We start from the raw sequence: 21,728 nt of genomic DNA, 5'->3' as shown, positions 1-21,728 counted from the left end.
GTTCATTTTCACATACATTACATTTTGTAATTTAGCAGACACTCCTATCCAGAGTGACTTACAGTCAGTGCATTCAACTAAGGTAGATAAACAACAACATATCATATCAAGTAAAATGGTTCTGTAACCGTTACTGAGAATGCTGTTGCTGTACAGCCCATCTACTTGTAAATGTATTTTTGTATTTTAAAATACAAACTACATGTATTTCAAAAAAATACATTTCAAAATACAAGTATTTTGTAGATTATTTTTGTAGCATTGATCTTCATGGAAGTTTGTAATTGTGTTTTGTAATTTTTTACCCATCACTGTGTGATGGAAAAATACTTATTTGGGGGCCATTAGCATATTTGGGGGAGTGGTCAAATGTGGCCATTTAGCCAATTGCAGTTTCCCAATGACTTTAAAGCACCTGAATGCACCTGAAGCTGGTATTTCCAACTTCACAATTGGTAAATTCCCACCTCCCACATGGTTACTAATGCAGTACCATATTGAATATATTGGGTAGAAAAATGTACCATTGTACTAGATTCTCTGCACATGTACCCTTTTTGTACACCAGGGAACAACATTGTACTGTAACCATACATACTTTCATATTTGATAGTGTGTGGAGATATGTTCATGTTCACAAATAACCATCTGGTGGCCCTCCAGAGACATTAATGCACTCCAGACCAAAAGGTTGCAAGTTCAAGTGCCAATAGCATTTATGCACACAGGGCTAGATTCTATAAGATCTGCACTAATGGCCACCTGCATAGTGGTTGTTTTGGCAGTGTCGGAGGTGGAACTGCATTAGAGCTCTCAAATCCCCAAGCAGTTCCCGGCCTTATACCTAAAGAGGACATTACAATTGGCTGCACAGAGCAGTTTGGAACACCGGACTGTGCTATGTGATCTACAGCTCAATTAGGCTGATATAATTTAAATGTTTTATTTTGATTTGAGTTTCATTATTTCTATATAGCCTACACTTTCTCATTATGAAATTCTAACTTGATTAGGATGGGTGTGGCTTTGTGACAATGACCACATGAGCAGCCGCTCACCGATTTGACAGGTCTAATGAGTTAAAACTCCAACACCGCCATATTTATTTTACCTTTATTTAACTAGGCAGGTCAGTTAAGAACAAATTCTTACTTACAATGACGGCCTACCCCGGCCAAACCTGGATGCCAATTGTGCGCCGCCCTATGGGACTCCCAATCACGGCCGGTTGTGATACAGCTTGGATCACCAATATGCTTGATCTGATTGAATCTAGGCCTTAATGTCAAGTGTCCCTAAGCACTGCTACTTTATCGTTGGTGTTCTTTGGTTATAAAGTGTGCTAACGAATGTTAAGGTCAATTCAAAAAGTGAATCAAATTCCCAAATAATCTTAATTTGAATTTCTGTGCACTTCCCGAATACAGTTCGTTGTATAAAGTTCAGCTTAAGAAATACAGAAAAAGTTGTTCCCACTATTTTCATCACAACTCCGTAGCTGGTAACTTACTATAAAATTACAGGATTTTTGATTTTACAGTTTGTCCCAAAAGCACACCTAAACAAGTATCCTATACGTTTAAATGCAATTGCAAGTGAGGAATGGCAAGCTAATTTATGTGAAATCACGTTGAAACGTGTTTTTGGAAAACTTCACGTGACATTTCACATTTGAAAATGTGTTTTTGGAACACTTCACGTGACATTTCACATTTGAAATCATCTGAAATTGTGTTTTTGGAACACATCACTTGTGACATTTCACATTGAAAATGTGTATTTTTGGAACATGTCACGTGACATTTTACATATGAAAATCTGTGTTTTCACATTTTACATTTAAAAACCTGTGTTTTTGGAACACTTTATGTGACATTCTACTTGTGAAAACATGGATTTGGAGCAATTCACATGTGGCATTTCACATGTATGATCATGTGAAAACCTGTGTTTCCGGAAGTCTTTACATGACATTTTACATGTAAATACATGTAAAAAATAATAATAATTGTAACACCCTCACGTGACATTTAACATGTGAAAATATGTTTTTTGGAACACTTCACTTGTGACATTCCACATGTGAAAATGTGAAAACATGTTTTTGGAACACATCATGTGACTTTTCACGTGATTTTTTTTGTTTTTGGAACACTTCACATTAGTGATCACATGCAATTTAATGTGTTATTGCTGTTCAGCTAAAGTATGACCCCACCTGGTTGTTGAACAGACAAACTCTGGAATTTAAGTACACTGACCTTTCTGTTGCGCCACAAAGTCATTGCCATACATATTCATTACCTATAATACATCTCTGCACTCATCATTGATTTAATTTACTCATTTAATTTACTTCATTTACTTACAGTATTTCAGCAATTTGAGGGTTTTCTGTATAGCTGTCTAATGTTGGTGGGGCATATTATTCTGTTTTAATGTCACACCTGAATCACTATGATACATAAAATAGTTTTTCTTCGATTGTATATTTAACAAAGCTGAGATTTAGGCCTAATAACAGTGGGTTAAGTGCCTTGTTCAGGGGCAGAACGACAGAATTTTATCTTGTCAGCTCTGGGATTCGATGTTGGAACCTTTCGGTTACTAGTCCAACGCTCTAACCACTAGGCTACCTGCCGCAATGAATAGCATTCTCACATAGGTGTTCGTTTTGTCCAGGTGAGAAAGGGCAGTGTGGAGTGCGATTGAGATTGCGTCAGCTGTAGATCTGTTGGGGCGGTATGCGAATTGGAGTGGGTCTAGGGTTTCCGGGAAGATGCTGTTGATGTGAGCCATGACCAGCCTTTCAAAGCACTTCATGGCAACCGATGTGAATGCCACAGGGCCGTAATCATTTAGGCAGGTTACCTTCATTTTCTTGGGCACAGGGACTATAGTGTTCTGCTTGAAACATGTTGGTATTACAGACTCGTTCAGGGAGAGGTCAGTGAAGACACTTGACAGTTGGTCTGCGCATGCTTTGAGTACATGTCCTGGTAATCCGTCTGGCCCAGCGGCTTTGTGAATGTTGACCTGTTTAAAGGCTTTGTCCACATCGGCTACTGAGAGCGTTATCACACAGTCGTCCAGAACAGCTGATGCTTTCATGCAAGCTTCAGTGTTGCTTGCCTCGAAGCGAGCATAAAAGGCATTTAGCTCGACTGGTAGGCTCACGTCACTGGGCAGCTTGCGTCTGGGTTTCCCTTTGTAGTCCTTAATAGTTTTCAAGCCCTGCCACATCCGACGAGCATCAGTGCAGTAGGATTCAATCTTAATCCTGTATTGACACTTGGCTTGTTTGATGGTTCGTCTGAGGGCATAGCGGGATTCCTTATAAGCGTCTGGATTAGTCTCCCACTCCTTGAAAGCGGCAGCTCTAGCCTTTAGCTCAATGCGGATGTTGCCTGTTGTCTGGTTCGGATATGTACGTAAAGTCATTGTGGGAACAACGTCGGCGATGCACTTATTGATGAAGCCGATGACTGAGATGGTGTACTCCTCAATGCCATTGGATGAATCCCGGAACATATTCCAGTCTGTGCTAGCAAAACAGTCCTGTAGTGTAGCATCCGCGTCATCTGACCACTTCCGTATTGTGCGAGTCACTGGTACTTCCCGCTTTAGATGTTGCTTGTAAGCAGGAATCAGGAGGATAGAATTATGGTAAGATTTGCCAAATGAAGGGCGGGGGAGAGCTTTGTATGCATCTCTGTGTGTGGAGTAAAGGTGGTCTAGGATTTTTCCCCCCTCTGGTTGCACATATGACATGCTGGTAAAAATTGGTCCAAACTGATTTAAGTTTGCCTGCATTAAAGTCCCCGGCCACTAGTAGCACCGCTTCTGGGTGAGCATTTTCTTCTTTGCTTACGGCCTTATAGAGCTGGCTGAGAGCGGTCTTATTGCCAGCTTCGTTCTGTGGTGGTAAATAGACGGCTACGAATAATATAGATGAGAACTCTCTTGGTAGATAGTGTGGTCTACAGCTTATCATAAGGTACTTCTTTAATATTAGACATCGCGCACCAGCTGTTATTGACAAATAGACACACCCCCCCACTCCTCGTCTTACCAGAGGTAGCATCTCTGTTCTGCAGGTGCATGGAAAATCCCGCCAGCTCTATATTATCCGTATCGTCATTCAGTCACGTCACGTAAAACATAAGATGTTACAGTTTTCGATGTCCCGTTGGTAGGATAATCTTATTCGTAGGTCATCAATTTTATTTTCCAATGATTGCACGTTAGCAAGAAGAACGGATGACAGTGGGGGTTTACTCGCTCACCTACGGACTCTCAGAAGGAAGCGAGGATCTGGGCCTGTTCCAGTGAAAGCAAGATATCCTTCTCGTCGGACTCGTTAAAGGAAAAAGTTTCTTCCAGTCTGCGGTGAGTAATCGCTGTTCTCATGCCCAGAAGTTATTTTCGGTCAGAAGGGACAGTAGCACCAACATTACGTACACAATAAGTACAATCAATAAGTTACACAAACCCCAAAAAACTATCAAAACAGCACAATTGGTTGGGAGAATGTAAAACGTCAACCATGTTCTTCGGCGCCATCTTTGGTTCACTCCAAAGTAATCAGAATAAAGAAGCAAACTGTCCCTTACAGCAATAATACCTTAATCAAGCTCTAAAAATACAGTAACTTTTTGAATATTTACTGAATTTTCACTGCAACCAGTAGCCAGAAAATGTTGAACAGTGTAATGAAGAACCCTCTGGTTCTGTCAATGTAATTAAGAACTATACACATGGTTATACCAAGAGCTTTTCGAAGAACCAAAAAGGGTTCCTTACAGGGACAAAAATATATATATAATTGGAACTAACTAGCACCCTCTTTTTTTCTCTTGTACCACAGGAAAAATAATTGTTATGTAATTGGACTCGTTTAAGGCTACACTGTATATTTGGCTTCATCAAATACTTAAGGTTGACGGGTATCTACCCTAATGTATAGGGTCGACAAATCTACCAATCATCACGTTTTTTGTGTTCTCCTTGACCTGAGAGTATAGCGTGCAAATGAGATGTGAGTGAACGTGAAGGATGCAGGCAGAAGTGTCCACCATCGCCACATGCAACATGTGCAGTACACTCAACAATAACAAAAAAGATCGAACTCAAGGGTAGCAGGCTGTACTACGGAGGGTAGGGGTAGGACACCTATATTACTCACAATAAAGCACTATACGTGAACAGTTAAAACATTGTTTCATGTTCCAAGGCAGCAGAAAGAGAATACATCAAACATTAGCTTCAGTAGATATGGTCATCAAAGTTATATGAGACAAGCCTCTTTAAACAAGGCACAATATAGAAGAAGCCTGTTTGAAATCTTGAAAGGAGAAAATAAAAACAGATTTAAGACAGATCACCCTGTTTTTGTTGTTGTCATGACTGGTCCCAGATCTGTTCAGAGTGTTTTGCCAACTTCTATAGTCATTGTAATGCCAAACATGACAGATCTGGGACCAGGCTATTTGTTTCTATATCCTCATTCTCTTTATTGAGTGCTACATTAAATATGAATAAATATGCGACCCAAATGGCCACCTATTCCTTATTGTGTCCACTACTTATGACCAGGGCCCTGTGGGATCTGGTCAAACGTAGTGCAATATATAGGGAATAAAGTGTAATTTGGGAGATAGCCCAAATGACACTTTATTAATTTTCTGTACACAGTTATTTGTGCACTGGATGCTTGTTTAAAATAATCATATGGCCTTTCCTGAGGCAGAGGTTACAGGGTTTTATCCTGTGGATTATTAATAAAGGACATAACTGGTTTAGACAAATGGCTATGTAGATCGTGTAAAGACAATGGCTTTGTTCCAAATGGCATCCTTTTCCCAATATAAGGCATTACTTTTGACCACAGTTCTATGGGCCCTGGTCAAAAGTAGTGCACTATAAAGGGAACAGGGTGTCACATGTGACACAGGCAATGTAGTGATGCTATAATGTTTATGTTAATGTTGGGCTCTGCTCAAACCTCTAAACAAATACCTGTCAACGGGCATCTGAAGAGGTGTTTATTCAACAACTTTGGTAGTTATTGTACCTGAATAATATCTAATAATTATAGAAATGTGTATAGTAGAACATTCAGTACAGTATAATACATGTACACATTGTTCAAATATCTTTTATTTAAAAAAAAACTAACACCTCGATCACACCGACAGCGTCATTGCATTTTGGTACACCAGAAGTACATTCATTTCCAACGTAACGATGCGTTTGCCTTGCAGCATTACATTGCAGAGACAGTTGCAGTGCGCTCTGTGTGGTGCATACACGTTGGATTTATTGAACGTATGCGTCAAACTGTATGTGTCAAACTGTATGTGTCAAACTGTATGTGTCAAACTGTATGTGTCAAACTGTATGTGTCAAACTGTATGCATAGATGGCTTAACAGAAACGGTATCAGAGATTGAATGTTGAACTTTTGTTGCACACATATCCATCGGATGCTGCGTACCATTTTGCACAACAACAAAGTAGGTGTGATCGAGGCGTAAGGCACAGTTTTATACAGTATCTACATATGCATATTAAAATATGCCTGTGCATTAAAGACAAAGCTCAATAAATATTGTTTTTAATTAAAGAACAGTAAATAAATACTTACATCGTTTGCATCCACATTTCTTTATCCTTTTGGGATCTGTGATGTCATCGTGACAAGCTTTGCAGTAAAAAAGTGCCCTAAGAAAACAGCACAGTATTAAATCATCAGCAAGTCCAAGAGTAATTTAACATACAGTAGTTTGATATCAAACTGTATTTGTAGGCTTTCTGTCTCTTCTAACAGAGGCAATTAAGTACATTTTCCTACATTTGCAGTACATTTTATCCTGATGCATAGTCACCTTACCCCTGTACATATTTACCTCTATCACTCCACTATCCCTGCACATTGGAAATATTGTACTGGAACTGACCCTGTATATAATATACTTACTTACCTCATCGTGTTCTTCTTATTTATATATCTCATGTGTTTTTGTTCTACCTTGTTATTTTTAGTATTACATTGTTATTGATTACTACATTGCTGGGTTTAGAGCTTGCAAGAAAGGCATTTCACTGTACTTGTGCATGTGACGTTAAAACTTGAAACTCTAAACATTTACATACCTCTTTACTTCTTTGGCATCGCTGGCGATAAAGAACCCCAGGGTTCCTTCCTGCATCTTCACATGGTTCCCAGGGTTGATGAGGGTGCTGTTGTCAATACAAACAAATATACATGGTCGTCAATGAGGAGAATCTTTCTGTTACATTTAACATCCTAATGCACTAATCACAAGGAATGGTACACAAGGTACGCCTTTCGGACAAACACGGGTTGGTGAGGTACTGTAGTTCCTGGGAATCAAGCTAAAAACAAATGCAGGTGTCACTGGTATTATAAAATGGCTGCCATCACCCAATGATAATTAAACAGTGACAAGTAATGATTAGAGAACCTCCACCTATAGAGAATGGAAGGGACAATATGAGAATCCTCAGAGCTAGAATCCCCAGAGCTCAGAATTAGGTTAAGATGGTACATGGCAATGTTTTCAGTCTTTAATGATTTTAGATGGAAAGTAGTCATTGATGTTTCTTTTCCATTGAGACTGTGACAGTAATTAGGCCAAGAACAACCAGCCATGCTGTAATAAAAAAGAGTTAATTGCATAATTTCACACCTGCATACACATCAAACAGTAATCTGAAATTGAATGGAGGAAACATCAAACTATAAATATGAATACAAATCTGAATAACAAATGCGACATGGATGACTGTGGGTGTGTTTGAAAGTGTTGTAGGTAAAAATAAAGAATATGGATGTCAGGGGCATACCACTTTCTTTGTCAAACTTTGTAAACTATCTGTAAACCATAAAGTGTGTAAAAAATGCCAGTGATGAGTACTGTGTATTAAGTTGAAGTTGAAATCCATTACAATAGATCACAGTCAGGACAGCTGTATTGTCATTGCAGTCTGGATATTGAGGTTTGCATGTAAAGATCTGGAAAATGGACAACCTGTACTGTGCTGCATATGACTTGGTTCAACATTATTTTTTACAATACAATTTCTGACAAACATCACATTGTACAATTGGCAATGTACAACACAGTGAACTTTACCTGCTTTCCCTTATATCAGACTTGTACTCGATAGCAATCAGTAGCAGCTTCAGCTTCACATAGCAGAGTCTAGAGAGGAGCATTCAAAATCAGAAATATTTATACACAATCAAAGGGATGAGTAGGAGAGAGACAGACAGACAGACAGACAGACAGACAGACAGACAGACAGACAGACAGACAGACAGACAGACAGACAGACAGACAGACAGACAGACAGACAGACAGACAGACAGACAGACAGACAGACAGACAGACAGACAGACAGACAGACAGACAGACAGACAGACAGACAGACAGACAGACAGACAGACAGACAGACAGACAGACAGACAGACAGACAGACAGACAGACAGACAGACAGACAGACAGACAGACAGACAGACAGACAGACAGACAGACAGACAGACAGACAGACAGACAGACAGACAGACAGACAGACAGACAGACAGACAGACAGACAGACAGACATAGAGAAAGAAAAGGAGAGAGGGATGGAGAGAAAAAAGAAAAAGATAGAGGGGGAGAGAGAATATACTTGATATAGTAGGGTACTTCAGAAAAGAGGGTCATACTTACTCACAAATGGTCGGGAAGGATAAGCCCACAAAGGCACTAGACAGATACTCAGTGTACATTTCATTGGCTACTCCTTCCAGGTAATACTTCTGCCACGTGTCCTCTTCAATCTGAAACAATAACAGATAAAACATGGCTTGCAAAGGTACAGTATTTTATCATGAACATATTTCACTCGCACAAAGGTTAACAAAGTGACCATAAAGCAAATAACACTTTAAGAGTGTCTGTACTGTATGGTGTATACTTAAATATAAGACAAGTATTCTGAAAATGCAAATACAGTCAGACAACGTGTGAACATTACTGTACTAAAGGCTGTGGAAAAGTAGAATAATGTTAGTTCAATATCTCTGGCTCTTCCTGGTCCTTCGAGATGGATTTAAACGGACGACCTAACGATTACAGTCTCTTTGGCTCTCCCTAACGAGTACCTTGATGAAGGACCTCATGGAGAAGAGGTTGGCCAGCATGGTGGACAGGCCCTGAGCCAGACAGCTCTGTGCTATGAAGCCCAGCTTCAGCTCAGCAAGGCAAATGGCATCGTCACCCTCCTTCCAGTTCCAACTGGGAATGTTCAAAAGGTGGGCCTGGGGACACACAGGAAAGGTGGAGCGAGATTAGGGTTATACAATTCTCGTACGTTTCCTGAATTTTGCAACCCTTCTATACAAGGGAGGTGCAGGAAGAGCATCAGTAGAGAACTCATGTTCGCCTGCCTCCGCTGGAGTTCAATGACACAGTGTAATAAGTAGCACTCTGAAGGGTTTGTACTGTACACACCTTGTTGTGGTACTGCAACATCTGGGTAATGATTCGGATTTTTGGGTGGTAGTTCTTGATGGATATCACCCTGGAATATTGTTACAAGAAACAACTTAAGACCCATCTAACAAATCTAGGACACAGTAGTAGTAACACACTTGCTTAGGGAACTTGAGGTTAGACATTGGTATGTATTATCAATGTATTTCTCCAGAATACATTTTCACGTGCTCTCAAGCATACTGTACTTGTGTAATTTATCAAGGTGATAGAACATGGAATAACTTTTGTATATCAGAATACATTTCCATATTTCCAATACACAGTTATACAACACAGCTTGGTTAAGTTGTCTCTGTACCTCATGATGTTGGAGGCATCCTCAGCATCAGGGTCTGCACAGTATTTATTAGCTAGGATCAAACAGGCATCTGCTGACTCTATCTGAGGGCGGGAGATGACAGAAACATAAGACCTGACTCTATACAGACACTGGTCAAAAGTCGTGCACTACTGTACGTAGGGGAATAGGGTGGCATTTGGGAGGCAGATAGACTTAGGACATTAGACTGATGCCAACCACCCAGGTGCTCCATCTGTAGAGACACTAGAAATCATAACTGCATTCACTCAGAGCTATGAACAGCATTGTACGTCACCGTGCGTTAATTTCTAACTTCAGTCAAAGTATATTGCTCTCTTATTTACCCTTTATAGATATCAATAGCTGTGTCCGAATACCCATACTAAATAGTTGGCATTGTGGGTTTTACGAAAATATAAAATGTTATACTATGTGAAATTCCCAAAATGTTGTATGCTTTAAATGCCAGGATGTCATACTCATGTTGGCTTTTCATCTAGTAAAATTCACTGCACACTATTGAGGAAGAGATTAGTCTTTCGAGACCCACATGTGTTTGACAACAGCTGATAATCAGATATGGTTTCACGCGGTACCCAAAATGAGCGAATGGCGGTAATCAACGCAATTGTGCATTAGATTATACATTCTCAGTATGAATGAGCCTAGTATGTTGATATTTGTTGCTTACTGCATTCGATTTGACTAAAAACAGACCTTTTAATGTAGTAAGATTTGTACATATTATGCCGATTGAGTGTGTAGTAAGCAGCACAGATTTCAGGCACAGCCAATAACTTACCTGGCTGCTAAATTATGTCTCAACGAATGTTTGACAGTAAAAAATACAATATACACAATACCGTTCAAAGGTTTGGGGTCACTTAGAAAAGTCCAGGTTTTGAAAGAAAAGCACAATTTGTGTCCATTAAAATAACATCAAATTGGTCAGAAATACAGTGTAAACATTGTTAATGTAGTAAATGACTATTGTAGCTGGAAACAACTGATTTCTTTATGGAATATCTACATAGGCGTACAGAGGCCCATTATCAGCAACCATCACTCCTGTGTTCCAATGGCACATTGTACTAGCTAATCCAAGTTAATCATTTTAAAAGGCTAATTGATGATTACAAAAACCTTTTGAAATTATGTTAGCACAGCTGAAAACTGTTGTCCTGATTAAAGAAGCAATAAAACTGAAGGATTCTTTAGACTAGTTGTGTTTCAGGAGCATCAGCATTTGTGGGTTCGATTACAGGCTTAAAATGGCCAGAAACAAAGGATTTTCTTCCGAAACTCGTCAGTCTATTCTTGTTCTGAGAAATGAAGGCTATTCCTTGCGAGAAATTGCCAAGAAACTGAAGATCTCGTACAATGCGGTGTACTACTCCCTTCACAGAACAGCGCAAACTCGCCCTAACCAGAATAGAAAGAGGAGCACAACTGAGCAAGAGGACAAGTGCATTAGAGTGTCTAGTTTGAGAAACAGACGCCTCACAAGTCCTCAAATGGCAGCTTCATTAAATAGTACCCGCAAAACACCAGTCTCAACGTCAACAGCCGTTAGAGAGGAGGTCAGAGACCTGTCCAGATGGTGACAAAATAACAACCTATCCCTCGAAGTAAGCAAGACTGAGGAGATGATTGTGGACTACAGGAAAAGGAGGACCGAGCACACCCAATTCTCATCGACAGGGCTGTAGTGGGGAAGGTTGAGAGCTTCAAGTTCCTTGGTGTCCACATAACCAATAAACTAGAATGGTCCAAACACACCAAGAGGGTCGTGCAGAGGGCATGACAAAGCCTTTTCCCCCATCAGGAAACGAAAAAGATTTGGCATGGTTCCTGAGATCCTCAAAAGGTTCTACAGCTGCAACATCGAGAGCATGACTGGTTGCTTCACTGCCTGCTACGGCAATTGATCGGCCTCCGACCGCAAGGCACTACAGAGGGTAGTGCATACGGCCCAGTATATTACTGGAGCTAAGCTGCCTGTCATCCAGGACCTCTACACCAGGCGGTGTCAGAGGAAGGCCCTAAAAATTGTCAAAGACCCCAGCCATAGACTGTTCTCTCTACTACCGCATGGCAAGCGGTACCGGAGTCTAGGACAAAAAGGCATGTCAAAAGTTTTATCTCAGACTGGCCAATAAATATAAAAGATTAAGATCGGCAAAAGAACACAGACACCGAACAGAGGAACTCTGCCTAGAAGACCATTTGAGGTGATTTGGCCAGTCATTATGGTCAAACAGGTATATTTTTGTTTCATCAGACCAGAAGATATTTCTCCAAAAAGTACAATCTTTTTCCCCATGTGCAGTTGCAAACCGTAGTCTGGCTTTTTTAATGGTGGTTTTGGAGCAGTGGCTTCTTCCTTGCTGAGCGGCCTTTCAGGTTATGTCGATATAGGACTTGTTTTACTGTGGATATAGATACTTTTGCACCTGCTTCCTTCAGCATCTTCACAAGGTCCTTTGCTGTTGTTCTGGGATTGATTTGCACTTTTCGCACCAAAGTACATTCATCTCTAGGAGACAGACTCCTTCCTGAGCGGTATGACGGCTGCATGGTCCCATGGTGTTTATACGTGTGTACTATTGTTTGTACAGATGAACGTGGTACCTTCAGGCATTTAGAAATTGCTCCCAAGGATGAAGCAGACTTGTGGAGGTCTTGGCTGATTTCTTTTGATTTTCCCATGATGTCAAGCAAAGAGGCACTGAGATTGAAGGTAGGCATTGAAATACATCCACAGGTACACCGCCAATTGACTCAAATGATGTCAATTAGCCTATCAGAAGCTTCTAAAGCCATGACATAATTTTCAGGGATTTTCCAAGCTGTTTAAAGTCACAGTCAAATTAGTGTATGTAAACTTCTGACCCACTGGACTTGTGATACAGTGAATTATAAGTGAAATAATCTGCCTGTAAACAATTGTTGGAAAAAGTAGTGGTCCTAACCAACTTGCCAAAACTAGAAATTTGTGGAGTGGTTGAAAAACGAGTTTTAATGACTCCAACCTAAGTGTATGTAAACTTCCGATTTCAACTGTATGTGGGAACTCTTCAAGACTGTTGGAAAAGCATTCCAGGTGAAGATGGTTGAGAGAATGCCAAGAGTGTGCAAAGCTGTCATCAAAGAAAAGGGTGGCTATCAAATATTAAATATATTTGGATTTGTTTAACACTTTTTTGGTTACTACATGATTCTATATGTGTTATTTCATAGTTTTGATGTCTTCACTATTATTGTACAATGTTGAAAATAGTACAAATAAAGAAAAACCCTTGAACGAGTAGGTGTGTCCAAACTTTTGTCAAACCTACTAGGCAGAGTTCCTCTGTTGAGCGTCTGTGTTCTTTGCTCATCTTTATTTTTAATTTTTATTGGCCACTCTGAGATATGGCTTTTTCTTTGCAACTTTGCCTAGAAGGCCAGCATCCCGGAGTCGCCTCTTCACTGTTGACGTTGAGACGGGTGTTTTGAGGGCCATTTGAGGACTTGTGAGGAATGTGTTTCTCAAACTAGACACTAATATATTTGTCCTCTTGCTCAGTTGTGCACCGGGGCCTCCCACTCCTCTTTCTATTCTGGTTAGGGCCAGTTTGCGCTGTTCTGTGAAAGGAGTAGTACACAGCGTTGTACAAGATTTTCAGTTTCTTTGCAACTTCTCGCATGGAATAGCCTTCATTTCTCAGAATGAGAATAGACTGACGAGTTTCAGAAGGAAGTTCATTGTTTCTGGCCATATTGAGCCTGTAATCGAACCCACAAATGCTGATGCTCCAGATACTCAACTTGTCTACAGAAGGCCAGTTTTATTGCTTTTTTAATCAGGACAACAGTTTTCAGCTGTGCTAACGTAACTGCAAAAGGGTTTTCTAATGATCAATTAGCCTTTTAAAATGATAAACTTGGATTAGCTAACACAACGTGCCATTGGAACACAGGAGTGATGGTTGCTGATAATGGGCCTCTGTACACCTATGTAGATATTCCATTAAAATCAGCTGTTTCCATCTACAATAGTCATTTACAACATTAACAATGTTTACACTTTATTTCTGATCAATTCAATGTTATTTTAATGGACAAAAAAGTGTGCTTTTCTTTCAAAAACAAGGACATTTCTACGTGACCCTAAACTTTTGAATGGTAGTATATATATATATATATATATATATATATATATATATATATATATATATATATATATATATAAGCCCTTGTAAACACTTTATAAAAGGTTACCATATTGTAAAGTGTGACCAAATGTTCTCATACAACAAGGACCTGGAAAACTTATTGAAGAGTTGGACTGTCAAGGCCCTTTTCTCCATTAGTAGCTGAAAGAAATAAGTCAGGTTAATACTCATTAAAACAGGCCGGTTACCTTGACTCTGGCCAGGTCATGTGGGTTGAGAACAGATCCCTGGTAGAACTCCACCTGGGTGAAGTGGCGTTTAAACAAGGCTTCCAGCTCAAGATTAGGGGAAATACTGGGACACAAAGTAGAGTTTGTTAATGTTAACCAAGGCCTCCACTTCACCTCAAGATTCGGTTTAGTACTGGGATAGACAGGAGAGCGACCTATGTGTTAATGTTAGGGGGCTGAGTGAGGTCTCGTCTCCTCAGCAAATCAAAGTGCAATTTATTGTGTAGTATTTGAAATGTAATTTATTATAATGTATTGCTATAAGTAGTATGCTGGTGTACCGGGCAGGCTCAGCGCTACCAACGGTTTCCATGGATCTGGGTGCTTTTTAGGATATAGTCATTGTAGAGTCTGAGTATTCCAAAAAAAGGAAAGGTGGTGGCAGTTCCCGAAAGGTTGTTGGGAGTCATTTTTGGGAGCTGCTATCGCCTTTCCTTCTCTGAAACACTCAGTATTGTTATGAGTTTTGGGGCCATTTTTCCAGACCCAGATTAAACATAGTGGTGGAATTAAACACACTTTCAATATCCCATTGAGTATGGTTTTTAGTCCAGGACTAGGCTTAATCTGGGTCCTGGAAACTGGCCTGTAAAGTGTAAGGAAAAAACATGGTACACTTACTTATGGAGAAAAACAATTTCTACATTGACATCATCCCTGTCCTTGTGTAGGAAGTCTTTAAGGAAGTTGGACACACTTTCAAGTGTTATATGACCACAGACCACGATGTGCCTATAGGAAATAAGATCCAGGAATAGTCATAAGATTTAAGCTATGGTTTGCTAAAAGCTGCAGCCAAAATAAAGACGCTGATAAACTACTGATAGATGTCAGTGTCACATTCCTTCTTGATTCTGAAAATAAAATACAATTATAAGTTGGATCTGACAAAAAAAATATTGTCCACACCACAGTATAGTCAATAAAAAAGGACCTCAAAAATGTGGTTTTTGTGTAGAAAATGAACACTGCCAGCCCATTGTTAACTTCCCCCCAAAATACATAATTCTCCCTGGTTTGTACATGTTCTGTGATGAACAGGAGTCCATTTTTTATGTGAACAGGTGTCAGTAAGAGCTCTTTAGTCCTATGTGGTGCCTGAAGGACAGGAGAGATCACAGAGCTGAGCATGTTCTGGATTCCCAGTAACAGATTAAAAAGGATGAGTGTCCTTTGTTGGCGATTATGATGTGATTACTACATTGTACAATCCAGGAAAGAGCTTATCTTTAGCTAGAGACATCTTGCCTCCACGTGAGGGGAGTTTTCCGACAGACTGTATCCCTGCTACAGGATAGTACATGCAGGATCGTGAGATGAACTCAGGATGGGTTTAAGAAGGGCATTTTCCAAACCAATTGGTTTGGAAAACATACTGACAACATACTGACAACTCACATACTGTACATTGTTTTGAAATACCTCTTTAATATTGTATCTTATTAGAGTTTGGGACTGCATGTAGCCTAGCGGTTAGGAGTGTTGGGCCAGAAACTGGAAGGTCATTGGTTCAATTCCCTAAGCCGACTAGGTGAAAAATCCCTTGAGCAAGGCACTTAACCCTAATTGCTCCAGGGAAAACCCACTCTGTGGAAGTGGGATATGCAAAAAATGAATTTCCAATTCGTACGTGTGAAATAATGATTATTACATTTGTTAATTATTGTATCATATTTACTTTATATTATTGTTGTTGTTGTTTTACAGAGATGATATATTTATATTTGTAGATGAAAAGGTATTAAAATGTATTGACAGTAAAACTGAGACATAAGGATATGAATCACTTGAAACAGAAATACAGATACATCAGCATGCAGAAGGAAAGAGGGAATAAATGGCCAAAACAAAGTTATAGAGACTGGACTAAATCCAAGTAAAAAAATTCAACAGGACAAAGTAAACAAAACAAAATTCTAAAAGCGAGCCAAGAGAAATCAAAGTTTGTTCAGAGGGTGGAAGCAGGATTTAGGGCAGAATCCTATTGTACCTTAAGAAACATGTTTTTAACTTGAATTTCAGTGTGATCCATGCATTGATTATGTGTTTGGGCCTTAGGGTGTAGGTCTGACTGAAGATTAAGGCCAGGAATGTAGCAGGGCTTGGAAAAATTAAATGAACTGGTGGTACCAGACAAAAAATACATAATCCAGAAGAGAAAAAACAGGAAATGAAAAGCTAAATATAAAAGGCTAAAAGTTAACTAACTAAAAGCATGCGAGGAACATCATGTGTGGACGAAGCAGATGTAAAAGGTAACCGCAATTTAAATGATCTGGAAGAGAATTATATTTAAAATAGCTGATTATTTAACTGCAGGTAATCCCTTCTTGTAGTTTCTTAGGACACTCTTTTGCTATTGTGCAGTATTTTCTATGACATCATCTCTGTCACCAAGATATAAGACATAATGTTCAACATTTATTTTGAAATACTATAAAGGTACTACAGCTATAGCTGCAATCAGTCTTGACTTTACTGTAAAAAATATAATAATAAAAACAAAAACAACTACTTTGTGGTGGGTGGCAAGATGCATATGATTGGCAAACACAAAACACAGACACAAACATGTAAGTGTTCTAGTAAATAAGCAAGTAAAACACTCAAGCATACAGTATAGCAAATAATACATTTGACACATCACAAAAAAACATGTATTCATTATAAGAAGCAATGACAGCTAGCACACAAATACCAGTACAAAGCAATAGCGTAAGCTTTCATGGCCAAGCTTTCCAGTCACCAGTATGACTTTTTTCCCCAAAATGTATAAAAGTATTAATATCAATCATTTCTGGACAATTACTGGTACCCCACTTTAGGAGAGGGGGACTTGAGTAGTCACACCAAAACCACACTTTTTAGAATCATTTTTGTTTTGTATATTTGTTTGACTTACTTTCTGCCTCGTGTTGAGTTATAACTCCCTCCGTATTTCTTCCGATTAAGGATGAGAGCAGCAATTTCTGGCACGTAGCGAGCAAACATGGCCTACATGCATGGAACAGAAAAAAGAAAAGGGCATGCAGAGGATGGTTCTACTGCGGCAGAGGCAGTAGAGCCTCCCAGTAATACTTACTTTCTCCCATTAACCGCACTATAGGAACCACCATATTTCTTGCGGTTTCCTATTAACTCTATGATTTCAGGGACGTAGCTCGCAAACATGGCCTAAGGAGAAGATAGGAGACAGAAGAAAATACTAAAAAAAAGATACGCAAAAGAGAGAGCTGTGCGTCTATTTTTGCTTAAAGGATATCCGTAAATTTATTTATTTTATAGAAAAATTAAGAGAAAAAAATAATGGAATAGAAAATCGTCACTAAAAAAGTATTGTTCTGGATAAAGTATGTTACACACTGAGTGCACAAAATATTAGGAACACCTGCTTTTTCCATGACATAGACTGACCAGGTGAATCCAGGTGAAAGCTATGATCCCTTATTGATGTCATGTGTTAAATCCACTTCAATCAGTGTAGATGAAGGGGAGGAGACAGGTTAAAGATGGATTTATAAGCCTTGAGACAATTAAAACATGTATTGTGTATGTGTGCCATTCTAAGGGTGAATGGGCAAAATAAAAAATGTAAGTGCCTTTGAACGAGGTATTATGTGATAGTATGCGCCAGGCCCACTGGTTTGTGTCAAGAACTGCAACGCTGCCGGGTTTTTCACACATAACATTTCCCCATGTGTATCAAGAAAGTTACACCACCGAAAGGACATCCAGGCAACTTGACACAACTATGTGAAGCATTGGAGTGAACATGGGCCAGCATCCCAACCTGGTGTCAGAGCATTTTGTATTATTCTGTATAATAGTATATGTTACGTTTCGTATGGTATGTATTCATTTGTGGATGTCCGTCACCCAATTCGTATGATATGTTATGAATTACAATTCGTATTATATGTTATGAATTTCCAAAACATATGATATGTTACAAATTCTAGCTAGGTGGCTAATGTTAGGTAGCTGGCTAACGTTAGCTAGGCTAGGGGTTATGGTTTTGGGTTAAGGTTAGGTTAGGTAGTTAGCTAAAACGGTTAAGGTTAGGTTTAAGGGAAGGGTTTGCTAACATGCAAAGTAGATAAAAAGTAGTATGTTGTAGAAAAGTTGCTAATTAGCTAAAATGCTAATGTTTTCCATGATGAGATTTGAACTCAAAACCTACTTTCATTTTTGCCTTAAGTAACCATCTGTTTTACGTAACCATGTCTCAGATTTACATTTACTATGTTACATCTAGTCTATGAGACCAGGCTGAGCATCCCTGTGGAACACTTTGGACACCTTGTAGAGCCCATTCCCTGACTAATTGAGGCTATTCTGAGGTCAAAAGGGGGTGCAACTCAATATTAGGAAGGCGTTCTTAGTGTTTTGTACACTCAGACAAAGTTAGATTACAACACTACAGTAAAAGTTATAACACAATCTGAAATTATGTAAAGGTTATCATATTCAGATTTGAGAAGAAAAAAAAGGTATGATAAGCAATGAAGAAGAAAAAAATGACAGGAAATATTTAACTTAACCAGCTTTTACGGATATTTATTTAGGAAAAAAGCAGGAAAAAATTACAGTTGACAATATCTGTATGCCAAGCTGTGATTGAAAAGAAAACGTTTAAAGTAATAAAAAGGAAGAAAAAAACCTTATATGCCATGTTTTGTCCAACAAACACTTATGCCAGGTTGATTTGAATAGTACAACCCAATGTAACATAGCTGCAAATTGGATCAATTCATTAAATTGCTGAAAAATGACCTGAATTATGTCAATCCTATAGATTTGAAGCCTTGTGCATACTGACATTTGACTTGACAGTATATACAACTTATATATAACTTATATATTGTATACATTTATATAAACTATATAATATAACTTACATGAACGTATATAAACTTGGGTAGGAGAGTGACGCGTCATATTGTTAATGTCACTCTGATAATACTCAGGTACAATGTCCAGAGATGAAGGATAATAGAGGACTTTCAGCAACCCTTGAACCTCCAAACTACTGTAGTAGTACTGTACTAATGTACAAACTAAGCCTTCTTCCATTGTTACCCCAAATACAAATGATCAAGTCAAATTAACATATTAAAAGTTCAATGGATTTGGTTGCATATCATGCCAACTGACTGTTGTGTATCAATGGGTGTCACTGGCATACACTGTTGTGCCATGTTAATCATCAAGCTGGTCTATAGATCACTCCTTTCACTGTGTTTGTTGGAATTTGGGGAAGGGGAAGGATTGGGTCACCTGAAACCGCACATTACTTTAGTTAACGTTGCAAACTATTAGAAAACAAATCTTACTCGGTTTGAAAAATATAGAAATGCAATAAAACTATATAATAATAATAAATATACATGTATATACCTTCAGTACAATTATTATATAATAAATATTATAGGCGTATAATACTTACAAATAATAATACATTTGACAATAAACTGCCATGGGTAACAAACTGCCACAAAAAACAACTACAAGACAACAATGGAGCTTTGATTTTAACAGGCATTGAAGTGCAAAGACTTTCCAGCTGTTGGTAGCAGCAGCAGGGACATGAATCATGATGATGATTGCAGGTATGATCGTATGGATGAAGGACGGAAGCAAGTTAGGAGTAAATCAAATAAGAGAGGGATTTTTACCAAACCACCAAGGATGAAGAAGACCATGAAAAGTCGTCCCAGGGTGGTTTTTGCATACACGTCTCCATAGCCCACAGTGGACATAGTAACCATGAGTAAGTAGACACATTCCCAGTAGGAAAGTGCTTGGGAATTTTGGAAGTTTTCCCAAGGATCCCCTGAGTTTTCCACCTAGAACAGAGGTCACAATAACGGATATTGACAGAGAGGAACATGAAGAGCATTGTATTACAACTTACTGACTTGCTTACATACTTACTCAATGGCCGTCTCGGAATACCCATACTTGTATTCTAAATAGTAGGCATTTTGGGTAAGTGAAAAAAGTTTTATAGTATGTGAAATGTAGAAGATTTAGTATGGTTTAAATGCCAGGATGTCATACTCATTTCAGTTTTTCATTTAGTAAATTTGTTGCATACTTTTGAGGAATAGAATCGTCCACATGTGTCTGACAACAGCTGACAATCAGCTGAGGGTACGTGCTGTAGCAAAATGAACAAATGTCAGGAATCAACGCAATTTGCTCATTAGATGCCACATTCTCAGTAGGATGAGCCTAGTATGCTGATATTTGTTAGCTTACTGCATTCGTTTTTACTTAACAATACGTTCCAAATAGTATGTAGTACGATTAGTACACAGTATGCAGTTTTAGTAAGTAGTAGCCAAGACAGATTTTGGACACGTCCACTTCACATTTTCAGAAGCAATTACCATGCTACCATTTAGTGGTCCTGCTCATTTAAAAACAGACCCGAAAATATTCCACAGTTATATCATCCATCAAGTGAGGAATACTTTGTAGGGGCTAGGTTGTACAATGCTTTACTTAACATTATGTCCACCTATCTGTTGTCATGATGTTGGCCTGTGGGTAAGGTTTATGACCCCCCATAAATACCTTTCCCCCTTCCCTCTCTCTTGACTCTACAGAGAGACTCTTGAAAAGCCTTTGTTAAACAGAGATTCTGGGAACATCAGAAGGTGGGTGGAAATTAACCATATTTTGGTAATCCAACCAGGTGAACATATGCGTTGGTACTTAATGAATATGATGTCAGTTCGGTTGTCATCTGAGACATTCTCATCAATGATAGGATGACAAACGGTACAGTGGAAAGTCTACACATTATAGTTATCAGATTCACATGGAATTGTTGTGCAATTTAAATGTTTGAATATGAAATTATTTGGGAGGGGATGAAATGTGATTTTAGCTTCTAAAATGTGAGAACTGGGTTTTCATGAGTGAATTAGGCCCGACTCAGTGGCCCACCCACGTGAAGAGACATTGGTTATAAACTATGAAACACGCCCTCCTCTCCCTTCCTATATAAAGCGTTGACAACAATATAACTTGCTGTTCCGGGTACTTTAGGATGACGATCCGATGTCAGAAGGGTTCAGATAATAACTACAGAACTAAGCCAACCTCAGCGTGAGCTTTGGTTGCGAATGGTATGAACTCTGAACTCTTATTCGCTACAGAAGTGATACCTCCTAGCCGTTGAGTTAGCAGTGGCCGCTGTAAACTGGGCTAGGAGAGGACAGACAGAGTATCACCAGAGACACTCTTCAAAGGACTCTGTTGGGCAACACAGCCTTCCATCTACCACCAACCTATTGAAGAGTAGCTCAGAGTAAATATTAATTGCATTTTCCTTTTCCAAATAGGCGGTAATTTAGAATGCATAAGATCCTGTATTTACATGCTGCTTCTCCCTTTGTTCTTCAGT

General features: G+C 39.0%; 1 protein-coding gene across 5 annotated transcripts in view; it reads right to left on the bottom strand.

Annotated features, from left to right (window-relative positions):
• The window catches only part of LOC109899946 (calcium-activated potassium channel subunit alpha-1), a 203,328-nt gene that overhangs the window by 47,049 nt on the left and 134,551 nt on the right, over positions 1-21,728 (bottom strand). For 3 of the 5 annotated variants that reach the window (XM_031835376.1, XM_020495617.2, XM_031835378.1), the window contains exons 8-18: positions 19,990-20,160; positions 17,397-17,488; positions 14,936-15,046; positions 14,273-14,378; positions 9,865-9,947; positions 9,522-9,591; positions 9,173-9,328; positions 8,739-8,848; positions 8,160-8,228; positions 7,156-7,242; positions 6,647-6,723 (exon numbers count right to left, since the gene is read on the bottom strand). In XM_031835376.1, coding sequence (XP_031691236.1) covers positions 6,647-6,723; positions 7,156-7,242; positions 8,160-8,228; positions 8,739-8,848; positions 9,173-9,328; positions 9,522-9,591; positions 9,865-9,947; positions 14,273-14,378; positions 14,936-15,046; positions 17,397-17,488; positions 19,990-20,160 — 1,132 coding nt within the window. Of the gene's footprint in view, positions 1-6,646; positions 6,724-7,155; positions 7,243-8,159; positions 8,229-8,738; positions 8,849-9,172; positions 9,329-9,521; positions 9,592-9,864; positions 9,948-14,272; positions 14,379-14,935; positions 15,047-17,216; positions 17,309-17,396; positions 17,489-19,989; positions 20,161-21,728 lie in introns of all 5 variants that reach the window. The other 2 variants (XM_031835375.1, XM_031835377.1) reach the window with 1 other exon arrangement.

The sequence above is a fragment of the Oncorhynchus kisutch genome, linkage group LG11, assembly GCF_002021735.2.
Source record: "Oncorhynchus kisutch isolate 150728-3 linkage group LG11, Okis_V2, whole genome shotgun sequence".
NCBI classification, from domain to species: domain Eukaryota; kingdom Metazoa; phylum Chordata; class Actinopteri; order Salmoniformes; family Salmonidae; genus Oncorhynchus; species Oncorhynchus kisutch.
Note: the sequence above shows the minus strand (reverse complement) of the source record. Positions and strands in the feature narration are given on the sequence as shown.